General features: G+C 39.0%; 1 protein-coding gene across 1 annotated transcript in view; it reads right to left on the reverse strand.

Moving 5' to 3' along the window:
* Positions 1 to 21,177, reverse strand: part of slc25a26 (solute carrier family 25 member 26) — a 40,136-nt gene extending 18,959 nt beyond the window's left edge. Inside the window, exons 1-5 of the mRNA XM_056735393.1 lie at positions 21,047 to 21,177; positions 20,244 to 20,400; positions 19,855 to 19,964; positions 13,473 to 13,577; positions 13,258 to 13,305 (exon numbers count right to left, since the gene is read on the reverse strand). Coding sequence (XP_056591371.1) covers positions 13,258 to 13,305; positions 13,473 to 13,577; positions 19,855 to 19,964; positions 20,244 to 20,400; positions 21,047 to 21,079 — 453 coding nt within the window. The 5' untranslated portion in view covers positions 21,080 to 21,177. The remainder of the gene's footprint in view (positions 1 to 13,257; positions 13,306 to 13,472; positions 13,578 to 19,854; positions 19,965 to 20,243; positions 20,401 to 21,046) is intronic.
* Between the last annotated feature and the right edge of the window lie 120 nt (positions 21,178 to 21,297).

The raw sequence follows: 21,297 nt of genomic DNA on the forward strand, positions 1-21,297 counted from the left end.
TGTCTCACACACACACACACACACACACACACACACATCTAGTCCAAAACCTAGCGAGCTAGAAATCTCTCAGTGTATTGTGACAAGCTCAGTTAAAAATCTAAGATGGCAGACAAAGCAATGTGAAGTGTATACATACAAACAGATCATTTCAATTCAATAAAAGATTTTGTGCACACTGTTTGTTCTATGCTTACGAGAGCCACACACCTAGAAATGAAGTTTCATTTCAGTTAGAAAGCAACAGGCGACACAAACACCTGAACCATAGCAATGCAAACATACGGTTACTGCACGTTAAAACAAAAACCTGTGTTTATCTGCAAGCACGCACACCTTTTTTGACATGTTTAAAGCTTAAGCAAATTTATCCAAAGTGTGTGTAAATGACAGCCTGTGTAAGTGTGATGAGGAACAAACAAGAACAAATTGCTGGAGAGAAGGAGGGGGTGCGAACTCGAGACAGAAAGTGAGTTTTATAATGCAAAGCCATCTGCCCAAAGTCAAACATGTCGTTGAACCTGTTCGCATCCTGAGTGATTTACGAGCCTCTTCACAGGTGCGTGCGTGCACGTGTGGGTGTCACATTTGTGTTTGTACAGGCATGTTTGCACACCACTGTCACGGTACTGTGTGTGTGTGTGTTTGACAGAGAGATTTATTATCTTTACTTTTCTAATCATGGAGGAAAACAGACTTTATAGAAAACTAACTCTCTTCAACAGTACAGCTGCGGAAATTTTAGACGATTTCAAATTATTTTCAGATAAATTTTATAGGTATATGTTTAATCATTATAGTTTACTTCTGTGAACTACTGACAATATGTCTACCAAATTTAAATTTCAAATAAAAATATCATTTCTATTGTCAAAGAAACATGTCAAAATAACAGAAAGATGCTCTGGGTTTATTCAGACCTAAAATAATGCCTTAAAACAAGTTTATATTCACATTTAAGCAATACAACAATACATTTAAACATATTTTATTAAAATTTCAAATATAATTTTTTATGTGATAACCTCGATCTGTTGTCATGTTCCATGTCATGCTGTCAGTCTTTCACATTGCTGTTGGATGACTTTTGATGTCACTTCTGAATTCATCAGACTCTAGACTTATATGGTCACAATATATCTAATAAATGCTGATTAAATTTAAATTATTTGTATATGTATATCCACTGTATATCCACTTATACTCAAATGTTACATTTTCTAAAGAAAAAGTAGTGTTTGTTAAAGAAAAACAAGTTTTATCTGATGTCACATTTATCTCTGTGTGAAATGATATACTTTGTTGGTTCAAGTTTCTAACTCCACAAAACATTATGAGCTTGTACAAGCGCCACTAATTACAGACTAAATCCACATTACGTTTAACCATCTATGATTATCACCATTACAGAGCAGTCAGTCAATACCTCTAATTACTACAGTGTTCACCCACAATTCAGTTTGATGTTTTTCAGGGTTTCACACACTAGCTTGATGTCGGGGGTTAATAAAAATCCAGACGCTTTTCTTTAGTTCTTTATTTCGCCTTGAAAAATGGATTTCCAGCACTATAAAACCTATTTAGAAAATAAACAAGCACATAAATAATAGAAAATCAATGATGTGAAAGTAAAGCCAGCGGGATGCCCTAAACAGTTTATCAGAGGTGGTGTGGGAGGGGGGTTGCTGTCTTGCGTTTCATGCTTCCCTATGGCCATAAAATCTTGGCTGTGGAGAGGAATGAGGCCTACTCCCTCTTACAGCTCCCTTGACTGAAACACACTTGATAATGTACATTCAAAAGTCAAATACGTGGGGAGAGGTTGATTTGAGGTTTTAAACAGAAACTTTCCCGTAACACTCGTCGTGCAGCAGCATTTCTGGCTGTTAAGTACGCAGAAGGCATGAATCAGCAGCGCCGTGAGTCTCCGCAGCTCTTTTGTGCCTGCTTACATGAACTCACTGGCTGAGAAATTCTTACTGACAGGCAGAATAGCTCACGATCACATGAACGCTTTCACCCACCGTGCTTGAACAAGCCAAACCAGGCCTGGAGCAGAGCCCCGATCAGCCAATAGAGAGACAGGAATGTTGCAACCATCCAATCAGATTTCAGCTTTCTGTCAGCGCCCGTGACAGGTACAACTCCAGGCAATAATATCTAAACAAATTAAGACTTGTTTCACGCTGGAGGGGTAAAGAAAGTAGGAATAAGTGGGAGGGAGGGTTACGTGGATAAGGACTGTTTGGAATCAGTCAACTGGCAAATATTCAACACCGCAATTCCATCGACATGAGCGAAATCGCTTCCCAGAAGAACCATCACATAATATTTATATTGTGGAGGAATTTTCTGGCTACGGTTGCATTGTCCCGTCGTAGCAAGTGTGCCAGGCTGCCATCAAGTGAACAAAGCAGAGTAAAAACACAGACTGCACCCCTATCAACAAGCTATCTGGTCTACCGCCGACACGCATCTGCCACAAGAGATTCCGCTTGTTTCCATTGTTCTCATTCGAACAGGTGAACACCGGCATTTTGCGCTAAACTAATAGGTAATTTAAGTCCAACTGTGACCAATGAAAGTCACAGGTGCATATGTCACGCCAACAAACAAGCTGTCAATCTGGCGTGGAGGGCCCTTTAAAAAAGCGTGGAATGTGATGTCAGAGGAAATCTTTCCAACGAGCCAATTTATAATCTACTGTATGTGACATGGGATGCCCTCCGGCTGGTCCAATTAGGTATTGACAGATAAGAGATGGATGGAGGTCCTGAGGGAAAAGATAAAGACGGAACAAGATAGAGTTTGGACGGACAGGGTATGACAGCATTCAGAGCGGTCATATAAAACGTTCAGCTCACAGAATTTAGTACACGACTCAGGCCTCTAGGAGCAGAGAGATGCATTTGCAAAGGCAAAACTAATATTAACCAACAAGTATAAATATTGTGCAATGAGCTCAGCCTGATAAAGCTGTTTGGAAACGTGTTATCTTGGAGACGTTGAGCAGAAGGTGTGTATGCAGAGTTGAATCAAACAGGCCCAAATTTGTCCAGTTTTATATTGCCTGCACAAACACTTGCAAAGATGACCAATACAAGTTATTTGTAATTTTGTAAGGGATCAACTGAACATCCACATTATAATAATCACATTAAAGCCTTAAAGGAGCTGTTTTCCTTAAAGAAAAGATACTAAATATAAGCTTAATGGATGTACATTATACATTCATATTGATATTTAAAAGATCTTTTTTATATTTATTTTCACACTCACATTTGAATGTGAAAATAGAATAAACACTAAAAATGTTCGAGTAAGACAATATGCTCACAGAAAATAAAGCATGCATTGACAAAAATGTATGTGTCTTTAAGATTTGTTGATTCTCGGTTGTGGTAATATTTTGTATTCTATGACTTAATAAAAACTTTGATATTCCAAGCCCCATTAATATGTCAATTGTCTAATCTTGGGAATGACTTTTGGTCACTGTATATTTAGTCAAAATTACCAAATAAAATATCAGACGGAATAAATTGATTTAAAGGGATACTACACCCAACACTTGGAATTCTTTCATCATTTACTTAACCTAAAGTTGTTCAAAACCTGTATTCATTTCTTTGTTTCAATGAAAGCAAAGAAAGATATTTGGAAAATGATTAGCAACTTACATTTCTGTGACATCATTGACTACCATAGCAGGAAAAATTGAACACAAAATGAGATATTTTGAAGAATGTATGAAAACAAACAGTCCTAATGCACCGTTGACTACCATTTTTTCTACTATGGCAGTCAACGATGTCCCAGAAATTTCAGTTAAAAACATTTTTCCAAATGTCTCCCTCCTTCCTCTTCCTAACTCAGTCCTGTCGACCACATCTCTCACAACATTCAAAAAGTGTCTCACCCCGACCAAAACCTGCCTTAATGTCAGGGTGTCCTATGTGGTTGTTTATTGGTTTAGTCGAGAGGCCACCCACAGGTCTGTATTATTCTTATTCTAGTCCACCATTTTTATTGTCTGCCAGGAAAAATCATAAATCAAATCACTTAGAAACCTAATAACACACCTGTCCTCAACAAACCGCAGGTATGATTCATGCATACAAAACAGACTGTGAATTGTGAGACGGGAGGCACTGCAAGGTTTAATACATAATATACAGTTAGAGGTTTGTTCAAATCCTCGAAGCACAAGCTCAAGCGACACTGCAGCGAACACCAATGCTGGACGGTGGAAACGGAAAAAGTCAAGAGAGATTTCCTCCACATGGAGGCCTGAATTACTGCAACACATTTTGACATAAAGCAGTGACATCATGCGCTCACCCCCAAACCTGACAGCTCCCCACAGATGTTTCCAGCCGTGGGCCGCTGTTATGTGAGCTAAACTAAACATTACAGTCGATCTTCAGCTCTCACCAGTTAGGGCTTCAGCAGGTGGCTCCTCCTAACCCACCAAACATCTAGACGTTCTGCTATTTTCTCTGATATTAGTCACGGGTACGGCTAGGCCCTGAGCAGAAGCGAACGAAAATAATCTACCTGGCGCATTGATCGCAGCCTTTTTATTGCTGCGTGTTTCAAATGACATCATTATGATTTCATTCATTTTGGTCCAATACTATCTCTCCTGAGAGCAATAGTGTGGCTGAATTGGCCACGATACCTTGTTCCTTAATAGATGAGAGAACGCACAGCATTCTGTGTTCTGTGATTTATATGAGGTGCTTCAAACAATGGGAGTTCATTTATATTACCCTGCCAGATAAAAATCTGGCGCTAGACGTGCGTTACATCAACGCATCTGTTGACCTCACGATCGCAGGAAATTCTGAAACGTGAAGTTAGCGATGATTGTTGGGTCAAACTTACGAAGGAAAACCCCCGACTCTTTTTGTTTCTGGGTTTGAGAAACGATAACTGCAATGTTCAGAGCAAATCTACGACAATTATAGATCCGAACGGGCTCCCGGTTCGCAAGCTGTAATAATAACATTACTGTCGATTGAGCCGCTCACCTTCAACCTCCTATTATCGTGCACGTCGGTGATCAAGCTCGATATTTCTCCGGAGACGGCTGAGGTTAAGTACACAACTTCAGGGCATATAAGCATCACGGAACCTGAGGCAAAGATGTGTACAGAGAAGGTGTAGGATGAGTAAAAAGGACGAATAGAGCAAGACGAGACGAGTTAAAGGGACGGTTTACCCAACATTTCTGTCATTACTTACGCACCCTTTTGTCATTTCAAACCTGTTTGACTTCCTTTCTCCTGCAGAACACATGAAAAGATATTTCGAAGAATGTCGGTAACCAAACAACGTTGGTAACCATACAACGGCGGTACCCATTCACTTGCATAGGTTTTGTGTCCATTCAATAGAAGTGAATGGTTGCCGGTTAAGATGTCAAGAGGGTGAGTAAATGATGACAGATTTTTCTTTTTTTGGATGAACTATTGGGCAGTAATTGTGGTCCCTACTGCTGGTCACCCGTTATTGATGGATTGGGCAACTTGACCGAGTTCGATCACATATAAAAGTATCACTTCGCCAGAAATGGAATGCTCTCAATGAAACGCTTCGAGTTGCCGTCATTGTAAACGCCCCTTGATGGTTTATTGAAGGACAGAAAAAAGCCGGGCGAGGGAAATAAATCACAGCGTCAGACAGCACAGCTCACCCTACAATTAGAGGTTAACCTCACACTTGTTTTACAAGGGCACAGCTCTTTCATGAGAAGGAATCACCCTCTAGACGGGATAGCCCTCTTTTTCTGCCTTTCTCAGACTAGCGTTTGTTCACTCGCAGGTTTATTTTATTTATGTCCCGGTAACTGTGTGAATGTTAGTTCATTGTTTCTCAGAGGCATACTCAAGCTTAGGTCACAGGTCTATGGGGTATCAGAGATACAAGAGCCCCCTAACCTTAGTTACTATTATACCCCCTCTGTCTCTCACTCTCTCTCTCTCGGTCCCCAGCCAGATCGGCGGCCCTTATTGAAACCACATGTGAGGGCCTGAGATGGTTTTCTGCTTGGATTGAGGCAAACATGCAGAAAATTGTGGGAAGCAAACATAACCCCGAGACCTAGCGAGATATGCTAATTAAAACAACCTAACACACAAAGAGAACGAGGACACAGAGCCACGGCGGCAAACTTTACATGAGTGACTGTCAGAGTCAACAAATAAATTAAAATACGAAAGAGAGCAAAGCCAAAGATTTGTTTTAAGGATCATGAAGGCGATAAATGTACGTTTTTTTTTTCTGCACACACGAAACCGTTTTAGATTTTACCTTCTGAATTCAAATGGATAGTGTTTGGCTGTCAATGTTTGACAGACAAGTTTAAAAGTGATTCATCAAAATAAAAGACACCCCTCCTAAAAATCTGTCATCATTACAATACCTTACAAATGTCTTGAGATAAAACATCAGAGCAACATCTTGTATTGTGGTCACTGCGGGATAACTGCCTCCGGTCCAATGATTTCTCAGAAAATAACGCACACCCTAACCTGTCTTATTTTCTAAGAATTCAACGGCCAGTCGTCAATTATTCATACCGTATCACCTTTGCATCAAATTACAAAAAAGTTGTGATCGCTATTGCGAGGGTATTTGACAGCATCTATGGAAAATGTGACATCATTTTCTCTTATGACTGCCTGTATCAGACTCTCTCTATTCTTTTTTCATGTTGTTTCAAGTAGTGAAAACAGTATTGTTGAGTTTTTCTTTTGCTATTTGAGCAAATGAGAATGCAAAAAATATATGTGTGGTAGTCTCTCCTTCACTGCTTAAGAAGTTTAACAACACGTGAAAAAGCTCCATTATGATGTCATGACGTATAGACTGCAATGTATTGTACTGAATCATGATGTTTTTAAGATTGTAATGGTGAGATGTGTTGTATTGGAAGGTAGCTTGAGTTGCCAAACTCTACCACATCAAGCAAACTCACAATGTAAGGCAACACGACAGCACAGATTATTTCCTTTTTGACTGAAGTTCTACAGTGCTGTATAAATGATGAAATAATGCTATGTGGATGCCTTAGAACATGCTTTCAGGTCAATTTGAGAGCCGTCTTTGTCCTCACTTCTACAGGCATCTAAAGACAAAACAATTACATCCATGGGAAGATTTAGATTATCGGTACAAAGTTGGACCGAAATATCAACATACAGTATCAGGCAGTACTGAGGATCTCATTGCAGAAACCTTGGCAGGAACACACAGTCTTGCGCTATCGGTGAGAGGAACATGCGCAGCCGAGGATTGTGGGTAAAAAAGGATAATTTAACAGCTGTGCTTCCACTGAGACGGTTGCGAGACAGGAGTCCCAGCGTGAGACATGAATCAACAAAATGACAGATTGGAGTCAAGCAGGAATGGGAGTTTGAAGTTCACAGTAACACTATGAACTTTGCATTAATCTCTGCATATTATGCTGGCTACCGCAATTGTGAAAATGCATTCAGTGGTCTGGAAGATACTTTAAGCATTTCTACAAAAGCAAGTAGACGTACACCGGGTCTTTTTTTAAGCATGGAAAGGTCTGTATTCAATTATTACTCATCGGAATAACTCAGACGAATGGAGTGTCTTGTTCAGAGCCATCATATATGAGGATTCCCGTAATGCTGATCAACAGCCTTGCGAGGAGACCTGCCAAAACCAGTCCCTCAGGGAGAGCAAAGAGTGGACGGCCGGAGCAAACCCGAAGCCAGACACACACATACTGCATGGCTCATTCTGAGTCTTCAGTCTGAGACACACACACAATACTAAACCTCTCTACACCACGCTGAGATCCTCCAGAAAACATGAATTCTTCTTAGGTAATATTCTTTAAAATGGTGTTAATCTCAGAGAAGCAGACTAGTCCAAAGTTTACAGCTTATTTTGGCCACGTTTGACTTTAGAAAGGAAGTGGCCACCTCAGTCGTGACTGACATGTAAAGTGAAGTGACTGGGAAGTAAAACACATCTAACTTGTGATTATGAAACTAAAGCCAATCTTTGCATGCCAATAAGTGCAATGTTGTGTTCAACACCAAAAGCAAAGTGTCACGTTTGAGTCAAAACTTGAGTAAAGTCAGTAAAAAAATCTTAAATATAATTGAAAAAAATAAACAAATACCTTATAAAAAGACAAAAGCATACACCAAATTATTTACTAAAACGTTAACTAAAATTAACATAAAAATTATGGATCTTAAAATAAAAGCTAACTCAATTTTAATAAAACAAACTAACATCAAAACTCTAATAACTATGCTGGCACCCATTCACTTCTATTGTATGGACACAAAACCAATGCAAGGGAATGGGTGCCAGTTTGCAACATTCGTCAAAATATCTTCTTTTATGTTCTGTGGAAGTAAAAAAAAATCATAAAGGTTTTAGAAAGTTTATCCCTTTAACTTGAAGAACGTGGCAACTGCTGTCATACAGTTTGGATGCAGTTGGAAGAGTCATCACTGATGTAGATATAAAGTGTGAGGTTCACCGCAGTGGGATCTGGATTAACAAGTTAGTTTGAGGTTTGAAGAGAGCTGTTTTTTTCTCTCCAGCAGCCAATGCAACAGTTGGTCAACTGCGTTTCAGTTGACATGCAACCCCTCATGCCAGAAGCAGCCGTGTTTAAACACAGAAGAGCACCTTTATTTCAACACCACATTCTTCAATATTCCCTTTTTCAAACTCTCCCATTTCAGCTGGAGGCATGATCTGTTTATGTGAAAGATAGAGGAGAAGCCTCCATGTCTTCACATGTGTACAATAAATCATTCACTCATATATGGCACACTTAAAATAAACAGAAACTCAGTCAGCCAGCCAACCAGAAGAGAATAAACACAAACTGGCACGGATCAATGCCAACACAAACATCCAAACTTGCAACACGTACACTACATATGCTTCTATATCCTATACACGTGCACACCGCATAGGGAAATACTATGATAATGTGAACAACTTCCGTGTTTAATATCTGCTAATGAATAATGAGGAGCGGCAAACCGACAAGGTCTGAAAGGTTTGACTTTGCCAACATCTGACTGAAGTTACAGTACATTAAATCCAACTCTGACAAAACAAAGCTTTTCTCCCAGAAAGCAGCACTTGCAAAATTCCAACAGTTGATTAAAGCATTTGACTAAATAAATGCAAAAACTACTCTCTCTCTCTCTCAAGATGTATTTTTCTATCTTTGTGAAGAATTGTATGGTACAAGCACTAACTGTATTATTGCCTCCTATTGACAAATCGCTTTATTGTTTCCTTTATCTTCTCTGTAAGTCGCTTTGGATAAAAGCGTCTGCTAAATGCCTCAATGTAAATTTCTCACAAGTTTATGTAGTTCACACAACATAGACAGCTAACTGACAAAATATCTTAAGAGAAATTATGATTTTTTTTAATCCAACAGCATAAACACATATAACTAAAAATATACATCCATAAAGAACACATCAGTGATTGGACACTGTGTTGGTTAAATATTTGACAGTCCCCTTTAATAGGTGTTTGGTATAAGGCTTAAATACAATTTTTTAAAAATGAATGAAAATAAGAGAGAAAACAAATAAAATCTGAAAACTGACAGGAAATGACTGTAACTGGAAATTTGACAGACTGACAAGAGCATAAATGAAGCCCCGCCTCCTCCTGCCATTCTCTCTGTGATGGTGTTTATCAAAGACAAGAATAACAAATTCAAATCAACATCGCACTACAGAATAAACACACTTTAACCTGTTTGCTGCGTGGTCCACTGTGACCAATAAACAACCAAAATAAACACACATCTAGACAAATTGATCTCGGGCAAGACCTCTGGGGCTCACTGTCTTTAGTGTTAACAAGAGATCCTTGCAAAGACAGTGAAATGGAAAGCATAAAACTTAGCAGGCTTGATCGGAAGAAAAAAATACAAAAAAAGACAATAATATAAAACCACTTCCTCTTCAACATAACAAAATAAAGCTAAATGCACGAAACAGCTGTCATAAGAAACAAACACAATTTGTCTGGCACAGTGTGCCAGAATCCTCTGATGTCTTCCATCTACGTCTTAGATATGTGATGAACGAAGCTCCAATAAAAAGAAAACAAGCCGGGCAAAAGCTTGAATATATTTAAAAAGGAGCGTTTTTAAAGAAACCGTTCACCCAAATATAAAACTTCTGTCATCACTCGTTAGGGTTAATTCCAAACAGAAACCTCAAAATATTGCACCGTTCATATGGGCCTGTTTTATTGCCATATCTGAAGCTCAACAGCTCCAGTCCCCATTTACTGAAATGAATTCATGAACTCATGAAGTGAAAGCGTCTTCTGTCTGTCTATCACAGTAATTGACAATGATAAAGTGCTAAAATAAACAAAACATCTTGCAAATCATTTTTTTTTTCAAATTTGCACACCAGCAAAATAGCCAAAATAACCCTGACCATAAATTAAAAAGAGATTAAAAAACATAAAAAGGAAAATGTTGTCTTGACCGTTTTGACTGAAGTTCTGTTGAATGTTGGTGATAAACTGAAGTGCAGTAATCTCAGCACTAATGCAGATGGTTATCAGATTTTTCCTAATCCTGTATCGCCCTCTAGTGGCGATAGCTATGTTAGATCCTACAATATAGAGACTTGTAGAATAGATTTTAGATAAATAGATTTTATTGTCTCAAGTGCCTATATTCTATTGTAATGTTTCCATAGACACATTGTAAACACATCTGGCTAATGGTGAATAGCTGTGTACTGTGATCCAGTATTTGGCACACTTACAATATAATTTAGCTAAATCTAAGACTTTTGAATAACTACTTCAATAGTGTACTTTTCACCGAATAGCATTAAAATAAACAAAAAGTGTCAATAAAAATAATTTGTTGTGCCCACTTTAGCTGTGTTTTTATAATTTACAGTAAAAAAAATTATGCAACAATGTTTTCTTTATGTTTTGGTCCCCTTGCCTAACCGCTTACCATCTTCTCTCTTCTACATGATGGGCTAGTTTCCTGATAAGCTGTATCTCATCATAACCTCTTGTCCAGTGCTCTTTAATGAATCTGCATAATGGAGAAGACCCCAATTAAATCCCTGTGTAAGGGGGACTAGCCATCCGGGGTAAACAAACCTACCCTGACAGGGTTGTGGTGCTGGATAAGATAGCGGCACGAGAAAATGAATTAGCTTCCTGACACACGTCAAAGCCAATCCCCAGAAAGAAGCGGGGCACCTCTCAGCACCTCTATTTTATCTGGCCCTTAGTATTCAGCCTGAGCCTGTGTCTCGCATCCAAAATGTATTCATTTATTCAGAAGCCCTTGGAGAAATCAGAAAAAGCTTGTTGTCCTTTTTTCCTTTACGTCCAGATGGAATTTGCGTGAATAACGTGCGGTAAGTGAGGCGGAAAATAAGTACAGGATCACCCGGCAGCGAGAGACGCTATCGGCTAGTGGAAAACGGGTGTCACCTTCACACAGACAACAAGTTTTCTTTGATGTCGAATATTTCGGCGTGTTTCTCTTTGTCTGCCAATGCGTGACATGAAGGACGAGAAAATCGAATCGGAAAACAAATAAAAAGGAGCTTTGAGGGAACTGGATAAGCATTATCATGCGATGCAGGTGCAGAGGAAAACAGATGATTAATCAAAGGATGAAAACAAGAGATCCATTCAAAAAAAGTGAGGGGTGGGGGGATATACTGCATTTCACCTTGTGCAACTTTGGTTTGCACCTTGTTTAATTAAAAAAATTGTTTAATTAACAAGATAAATAGCAAATACAAAAAATAAGAAAACATTGGGTTTTATGGGATTTTTTTTATTGACAGAAATGCAATATTATATACAAAACTACTTCTTTAAAGGCGTATAAAGACCTTACGTAATGAACCGTTATGTTTGTATTACTTTATTTCTATCTACATGCAGAACGGGTCTACATACATTTTATTCGCCATGTTTTGAACATGTTTTAATGCTAGCTCTGCCCTCAAACGTGCTGTTTCTGATAAGAATGTGCTTTGGTAAAATTATCATTTTTGTTTATTTCTGTAAACCTCTGACAACATTTCTCCCAAATTTCATATAAAATTTTGTTTTGGGCATTTTGTATTGCAGCATGAATTGGGGTGCATGAGATGGAGGGAGAAGCGGGAGCTTCAGAAGATGAAGCTTTCAGTCATTACTGACGGTCAACAGGTAAACATCTAGCCTATTGCAAGCAAATAATAGATGTTTGTTAACTTGCAAAACTCCTGTTATAATAAATGAATCAGACTTTACTGCACAATAACTTTGCTGTTTATAATGAAAAAGCAAGCGTGCAGTGCGCCTAAAATTCCTTTGAACAATATTTTGCTTCCACCATAGCAACTAAAATGCTTCTCTGTTACAAACTAAAGCCGCTTTGTGAGTGAAGAGCGGCATTGCTTGAAGCCAATAGAAAAATACTGTAATTTTTGGTGTTATTTTCATTGGGTGGGTGGCCGTCGTGTTTGGACTGAGAGATTGGTTGCAATTCTCAAACTCACCGCTAGTGGCTGCTATAAATCCCATTCCAGACCTTCCAAGGGGTCATATCGCACGAATACGTGTTTCCTATGTCTTTTTTATGTTGTAAGTTGCCCATGCATGTATTAGAGACATAAAATTGCACAAATTAAAGTGACGGAACAAAAGATGCATTCTATCTAATAGCGAATGCTCACCCAGACCTGCCTGAAACGCCTCGTGTAACCACACCCACATAAATCTACGTCAGTTCGTGGTATGATTTCCTTTACACGCTTGCAGTATTCGACCCATCACTACCCACTGGTTAACTGGCCAATCATAGCACACCTTGCCTTTCAGAGCGTTGAGCTTTGTAAAAAATGTGCGTTTCAAAGACGTGGGGGAAAGAGGAGATACAAACATCCACGGTATGTGGAAAATACAGCGTTTTGAACCTTAAATCGTGTATACACATTGCATTACATCTAAAACAAACGATGATATTCGTTTCAGCCGCGACATATGACCCCGTTAAATGAGCAAACTGAAATTTAGAACAAATTGAGATTCAGAACAGAACCACAGAGACATCAACTAACACAAAAATTGGCGTAACATTGCTTCAAACATTTGTCACCCATAAGGTTGAGCATCGGTTTCGCTTTCCTTGGGTAATGGGATGTTTTTACAAAACAAGACTTGAATCCTGAAGAGTTATCTTACCTCCCTGAGGACTGTACTGCCATAACCTCTATACAACCCTCTGAAACCCTGCAATGAAAAGTCGAAGAGATACAAGATTAGGCATCTAATAAACCATTGTTGTGCAAACAAAGCATAATATTTTACAACCATCCTCCTGTCCGTCTGTGTGCAATGTGACAGCCTGAGCTCGAGCGTATTTTTGGCTGTAAATCAACTTTACGGTACACACGCACCTCTTCTTGTAGTGTATTTAGTAGCACACGGTAGGTACTGAGGGAGGGATTTGCCTGCGTCCTCTGTTTTACCACTTCAGTTGGGACACGGATCAAACAGGCAACCTGTGTGAGAGGAAGATAACGTCAATGTGTCACATAGGGCTGTGCAACACAAAAAACATTAAAAACAGGCAAAATTAAATATGAAAGAAAACAAGATATTTAACATGTAAAAGTTTATTGTATGGGTGTCACACTTCACCGGTATTAACAAAAACCGTGATATTAAAATATATCAATGCGATTGTTTTGTCTCAAGATGCGGGTTTTTAAAAGTTTGATTTTAATAAGGACTTCATAATTATCATAATTTAACCAAGAGCCAGTACTGGATTAAGCTAACGCCTTTCAAAGACAAAGAATGTAAAAAAAAAAATGCGATTACAGCATCTTTGGTGCATTCACTGAAGGAGAATTCCCCAAGACAAAATTTGCATGAATCAGACAATAAGCAGGTTCTCAAACACACAACTTCATATGAAATCCCACCAAACATCCTTTTGCTAGTAGATGAACCGTGCTTTTATTCAAGCTCTATTCTTTACGGTCACATCCCCTCTGAAACTGCACAACCGATGCTATGCATCTTATCCTCCCCATCCTGGGGGCCGAAATACCAGTGTGAAGTTCTGCGAACCGAGGATGGAAAGCAATCTCCACAACCACAGGGAATTTAAAGGGCCCCCGCCTCACCCCCAGACTCACACTGGATGTGTGGTGCTCAAAGTAATCTTTTCTGAATGAGAGTGCGGGCGTGGGGTGCTGCTGTATTCGCTCATCTAAGAGCCGCTTCAATGCATATAAGCACGGCTTGTGTGAACAAGCTATGGTACTTTGCGCTCTGTGTGAGCCCGACAGTGGGTCGGTGCGCTCAACGAATGGCCACCTGGCTTACAGAACAGCATGTGTGAAGACTTTAAGGAAACTGCGAAACAGTCCAACACAAATATGCGAAAGTTTATATTTGACTGCAAGCTGATCAAAGTAGTGCTTTCCAAGCACTCTGGGAAACAAACACGACTGACACTTAAGCAGAGTATTACAGCTAAGGAAGTGTTAAATTGATTTTTCACCTGCAAAAAGTATCAAAGGTTGAAATATATAAAAGCAAATGCATGTAGCAAGAGTGCCACCCAGTGGTAAAAAACGGAGGCTACCCGCATCAGTCTAATACAAAAACTGACAGGACCTATTTTACAGAGCTCATTACATTCTTTTTTTCACTGGGTTAACATTTACGATACACTGAACATCACGTCTCCTCGTGTAATTCTCAAAAGGATCAAAATTACGCCACTAAATGCAGAGGGAAGTGGATATGACAAGTAATTCTTGCAGTAATTGAATTGGTGGGCGCGAGTGCGCATCGCGGCAATTTGGTATCATCTCACAGGGGAGTTGATGGAGAGAGATTATACCTGATCAATTACCGACATTGTGCATTTCCTGGTGATTTACAGAGAGCAGTGAAGGGGAAAACTGGGCTGATGAAATCTAAAAATTAAGTGTGTGTATTTGCAGTTGTGGGGTATTTAGTTTAAAGGGACAGTTCACCCAAAACTGAAAATTCTGTCATCATTTCCTCACCTTCGAGTTGTTCCAAATCTGTATGAATTTCTTTGAAGACAGAGAAAGATATTTGGGAGAATGAGAGATTTTGCCCCCCTTTGACTACCATAGTAGGAAAAAATACAATAGTAGTCAAAGAGCCCCAGTCCTGAGTAATATTTCCTACTATTGGAGTCAATGGGGGGAAAAATCTGTTCAGTTATAAGCATTCTTCCAAATATCTATCTCTATGTTCATCACAACAAAGAAATGTATACAGAGTTGGAACAACTCGGAGGGGAGTACATGATGACAGTATTATAATTTTTGGGTGAAGTAATCCTTTAAATATATAATTTCATTACTTTGACAGATTTAAAAATGTTGACATAATTCACTTGAAGAATGTTTATAGAAAAACATCCTGCATGTTCATTTCATATCAACTGCATATCCCCCTAAAAAGCAAATGACACGTAACATCATGGGTGGTGATCATCATTCAGTGCAGCTGTCAGCATTAAATAGCACTTGTGCATCAGGTCACTCTCACATCTGTGATTCCAGATTGGAAAATTCCAAACCGCTTCTGAACTCGTGGACGCACGGCAACCACAGAGCTTTAGGAAGCTGGAAATCCGACAGGCATCTGGAACAATCGTCGACAAGTTATCCTACAAAAAACAACAGCATCCCACCTGGGGCCCTCCAATCTGCAGGAAAAGCACAAACTAATATCTGGCTGACACATCGCCCGTCCCGTCCCTTAATAATACCATTGCATATGCAGCGAAAACATGTTAATCCAGCACTTCACATTTGGACTGCCTGTCTATTTTTTGACATGTAATGGACTTGCCAGGTAAGGGCAAGGGAGGGGGTGAAAATGAGCCACGGTACAAAGCTTCGGCTTGATTTGTACAATAAATCACTGGCAACCTTTTTCTCACGGGCAATGCGTGGATTATTTGCTGTGCCAAATTTAGCGGGGTGCCAGCCGCTCCACCATTCACACAACGCTGTGTTTTTCATGCAGCCACAGCAGGCAGAGACAAGGTTTATAAATGCAGGAAAAGTGCTCCTTCAGCTTGACAAATGAGCTTTCGGAGAGCGTGTTGGGCGAATGGGAATGAAGATAAATCTGATATAATGGCTAGATAACAGCCTGCTCTGGCCCTGACAGACACCATCAGGCAAGGCATTCTTTATAGCCTGTACACGTGCTAACAGTGACATCACAACGCTGAAGTGAGAAAGAAGAGAAATGGCAGTGTTATATTACACAATCATGGAGCAAGACGAGACTGATCCAGATTTGTCATACGACTACACAAAGAGTAGGGCTGGAATTTGGAGAGGCTGGTGAAGTTGAGAATAAAGTCAGACTCCTTGTTTCGTTTAAAGCAACACCTTCTTTCTATAACTTGAATAGTAGTGGGGAAAGATGAATAGGAAAGCTTTGCATATTCCAAGCGATTGTGCAAAATGCCTAGATGACCACAAATCTAACACTGTGATATAACTGTGAACAAATGAATTAAAACAACTCAAAAATATCAGAAGCAACATAAGTAAAATGACTTTGTTTTCTGTTCCATACAGCTGAAGAGGAAGACTTTCATGGCTAAGCTCTGGGTTTACAGGCTTTGAACATGGCAACGTGTTCCCAAATCACACAGGGATTCGGCCGAGGCTCTGCTATAAAAAAAATCCTCTTTTGAAGAGTGCAAATCCTACAGGAGGCCAAGGGTTTTCAACAGACCCGACTGACTTCATCTTCACCTCATATTGAAATGTCCAGGGTATTGGTAGAGGCTAACCTGTTCACCTGACTTTTATTTTGGGGCTATGTTTAATGGCTGCAATTAGTAGGTAATGATAGCTGTTCCAGCTGCAGGCGAAAAGTCATATTTCACACAGTGTGCTTTCCACGGCATAGAAAAGAGTATGGAAAAACAGGGGATTCATTTTAATACTGCCTCTAATCTTCTAGGAAATTATATTTACATTATATTCATCAATTAATGATTATTATGTATGACACCAGTAAAAAAAATACTCTGTATGTGGTTTGTATATGTTATTATATAACGTATATATTTATAAAAACACACTACACTTTGTCCATTGACTTCAATTTATAAAAAGGATTATGTAATTATGTTTACATTACATTTTACATTTTCTGCATTGATTTTGGGGTGAAATTCGATGGAATAGTAGGAAGGGCACAAGTACCCGTGTACTAAGTAAGGGCTAATGTTGTGCATGTAATGCAGCAGGTTGTTATCGCAGAAATAAGCCCCGACAGTGTGATCAGCAGCCGACACGAATCGGATGGTCTTGTATCATACTGAATGGGCTTATTTCACGATAACAGTCGGCTCCTTGCACAACATATTATTATTATGAGAAAAAACTGTACATGAAATGTGAATTTGAAATCTTTTATTAGATTTTTCTTTTTTTACATTTTTCTTTTTTTCTTTTTTTAATCTTTTATTACATTTTTACCGAATGCAGACCATCTGTGTGGAAAAGCCGTTTACTTTATGTTTTAAGCTAAGAAACGATGTTCAAATGTCACGAACAGACAATTTGGTTTAACTATTGTAAATATAATGTCATATATGTTATTAAAAGACATATTTATATTTAATTTGTGAAAAAAAACTATCAAAATGATTTGCTGCATCCGGGTTACTGTGTGTTATTTTATGTGAGGGGTTGTGATCTGGTTGTGAACCTGCAAATGTCTCGACTGTCCAATCAGAATCAACCATTCCTAAGAGCCGTTTAATAAAGTACTTGGACGCGCAGCGATGATCGGTCATGAAAACAATGATCGTTTGGTTCTGATGAAATGATTTCCTTTCATTCTGATTGGTTATGCTGTCATTTCGGGCGATACCCTGAGATTTGAACTAGGCATACAAATCTACAACAAGTTTAATTTATTATCATCTAAGGGTGGTTTCAAATTTGGTTTGATTGGCCTGAACCCTAGTTTAATTGCTACCCCTCCCACAGCTGAACTGCATCAAAGATATTCATAATAACAAGATTTTCTTAATATTAATATTAACAAGATGCGCCACTGCCACTCCACTCAATGAGGCCGCTTTAGCGAAGGAAGTCCCGACTTCCAGTAAAACAAGCCAATCGTCAATCAATAAAGACTTAAGATACTCTGGGACGGGGCACTCCTGAGGCGCTTGCCAGTCTGTGCGACGGCGCACCAAATGAAGCAACTTCGAAAAGGTGATTTTGAGCGCATTTCAAGCATAGCAAACCAGAGATATGATACAGTTCATGTCATGTTTAAATATTAAACTGAAATTTGCAATTAAATATTGCCAAGGATTTAAGAAATATCTGTCTTCCCCCATTCAAGTAGATAGGGACTGTGGACTTGCTATGATGTAAAAGGCTGCCCAGAGACGTTGCAAACATGTCCGTAAACAGACTTTGACTGTGATTATCATATTGTTTGGATCTGAACCGCGGTTCGTATGCGTCATCAGGCCAGCAGCTGTTTACCCTTTTGCTTAGTAGCAATGATGCAGGAGGTTGCGGCAAAATGCATTACTCTCTTCACTTTTATACATTAATGTTTTTGAACCGTTGGTTTTGTTTCAAAGCCCCAGGACATAACGGCACTTATGCCTGTCTTACAAATGTACTGCAAATGCTCATGAGAACTCAGAAGACGAACAGAAAAAAGATATGACATTACAAGTCTCTGCTTGAGAACCGTCAGTCACACTCGTCAGCAAAGTGAGTGAAACACGTTTTAATCAAATAAGTGAACAAATTAAAATGTGGCTGTGTTTTCAACATGCGTTCCCCCGTGTACTTGCCTTTCCGCGTAAACGTCAACAGTCACTGTTGACTCTGTTATTGACACAGAAGATGGCTGATTGAGTTTATCATGACTTAACGATAGGTTAGCATAGTTTCCCACACACCTCTTCTCAGTCTGTGTGCGAGCTCTCGTCCTCCCTACGGTGCTGTGTGTGCACGCGCGCTTTCTGTAATTGTAACTCCCTGTAACAGAAACAGTGTGTGCTCCCATATTTCTGCCAGATTGTCTCCGCTAAACGTGATCTACAATAAAACAATTACTTGCATTTAAAATAAAATAGCGCTCATAACGCAACTACACATTGATGCAAAGAGCAACAGCCTAAAAGGCTGTGCGCTGCATGAGACAAACAAGTAATATAGACAAAATCACCTCATATATTCGCTCTTCAATGTAAATGTTTTGTGATTTTGTCAGACGATGTCACGTTTATAAATCAGGATTTTAGCAGCAGTTAAAGTATCAGCTGGTTGGATCAATATTTTATTCTTATAAAAATAGCATTCAGTTGCATTAAAATACAATATAAGGGTTATAGATCGGCGACTATAAGTGAAACAGATTTCCAGTGCCAACACTACACCAAACTCACGTGATGACGTCACAAATATGCTAATTATTGTGTGACCTCATCAGCGCCACAGTCTCTCAAAATCCTGTGGGAAACACTGAAAGTGCTAGTGTGAAACTGCCCTTATGCTACACCGCACACATGTGGGACAAAGCAAGAAAATAAAAAAAAATCAAGAACAAGGTGTTTGCCGATTACTATGGAATAGATTAAAAAGGCAAATGTGTTAGACACAGTCCTGACTGCATTAGATTAGATCAAATTAGCCAAATAGCAGTATGTTGGTATTTTTGGATTGCAATGTTTAAAGAATTATGAATATAAGGAAAAGAAGAAGAAGAGAACAGAAAACCTACAATTTCTCCTAATGAAGCAGCCAGCATGTGAGTGATGGGGGTCAAGTGTGAAGCAGTGGAGCCAGCGAGTAGAGACTTGGTGCTGTCATAGGTGACGAAGAATGCAGCAGCTAGAACCAAGCAGAATCACTTTGCTTGAGACCACAATTGGGTAACTAGTTAAAGAATGTGCAGTTAATGGCATATGTGTATTTATTTGTTAATGCTGAGCATTACAGACAGAAGGCCACAATGTCTGTTGCATTTGTAAAACTTTACAATGTATTAAGAAAAAATATAATAACTAATAATAATAAGATCCATTTTCTGTTCACAAAAACATTTGTCCAGTTATGTATACATAGATAAACATTATTCACGATTATTGTTTAAAAGTGTTGAACTTTTACCATTGGGAAAAGAGCCTATAGCTGCAGATGGGACCCCTGCATAGATGCCTCGGAAACCTCCTGCCTTGTAGAAGCCCTGCTGGCTCTGTAATCTTGTCTTTATGGTGTCAAGAGGGAAGAGAGTGAGGTCTACACACATTCCTGCACAGCCCCCTGCCTAGAAGCGAAGAATACATTAACTGATCAAACGTTAATAATCCAATGCATCATTACAACAAACAGAAACAGGAGCCAAGACATGAATACTGTACAATGTTCTTCATATGTGGTTTACAGTATAACAAACATGCAGCAGGTACAGACTGTTTTATTTGTTTTTAAACAATTCAAGTCAAATTGTCCAAAGCTATGAATGTCAAGCATAAACCAGAGGCACTTCAGAGATCACTGTGTTAATATATTCAGTCATTTGAGTAGACATATCTGTTAACAAAAAAGTCAATTTTGCAAAATATCTTGTTTAAATGAATACAATAATAAAAGTAATATAGCAAACATAACCGTAAAATAATCTATCTAACCTAAAACAGACCCATCTCCAAGTGAAGATTAATTTAACACCCTCAAAAAATCAAAACCCCCTTCAAAGTTTTCGAATACTTAAACATGACGTAAACTCCCCCAGATACGCCTGCATTTACATACAGAAGACACTGTTATCGCAGACATTATTATGGGAGCATTTCCATGACTTTCACAGGTAATGTCATCAAGAAGGTTGCTGTTTATCAATAAGATCAAATAGATTCCTTAATAATACTTAGAAAATAAATGATCACGCGCTAGTATCAAATGCACATTACCACAAGAGAAGCTGTGAACGATCGTCTATCCATACTGCACGCGATAGTATCCCTCCCATTAGTCGTCAAAGCAACATGTAATGTACGACAGTGAGACGCCTCTACAAAAACTACACGTTCATCAAGGGCGCCGCCATGTTGGGGGCGGGCGTTTCGGAGTGACGTCATAAGAACTCGGATTTTTTTATTTTTTATAAATTCTTTTAAAAATCTGATTTAAATAAAGCACATAAACTGTGCGTTTCCTTGTG

The sequence above is a fragment of the Triplophysa dalaica genome, chromosome 21, assembly GCF_015846415.1.
Source record: "Triplophysa dalaica isolate WHDGS20190420 chromosome 21, ASM1584641v1, whole genome shotgun sequence".
NCBI classification, from domain to species: Eukaryota; Metazoa; Chordata; class Actinopteri; order Cypriniformes; family Nemacheilidae; genus Triplophysa; species Triplophysa dalaica.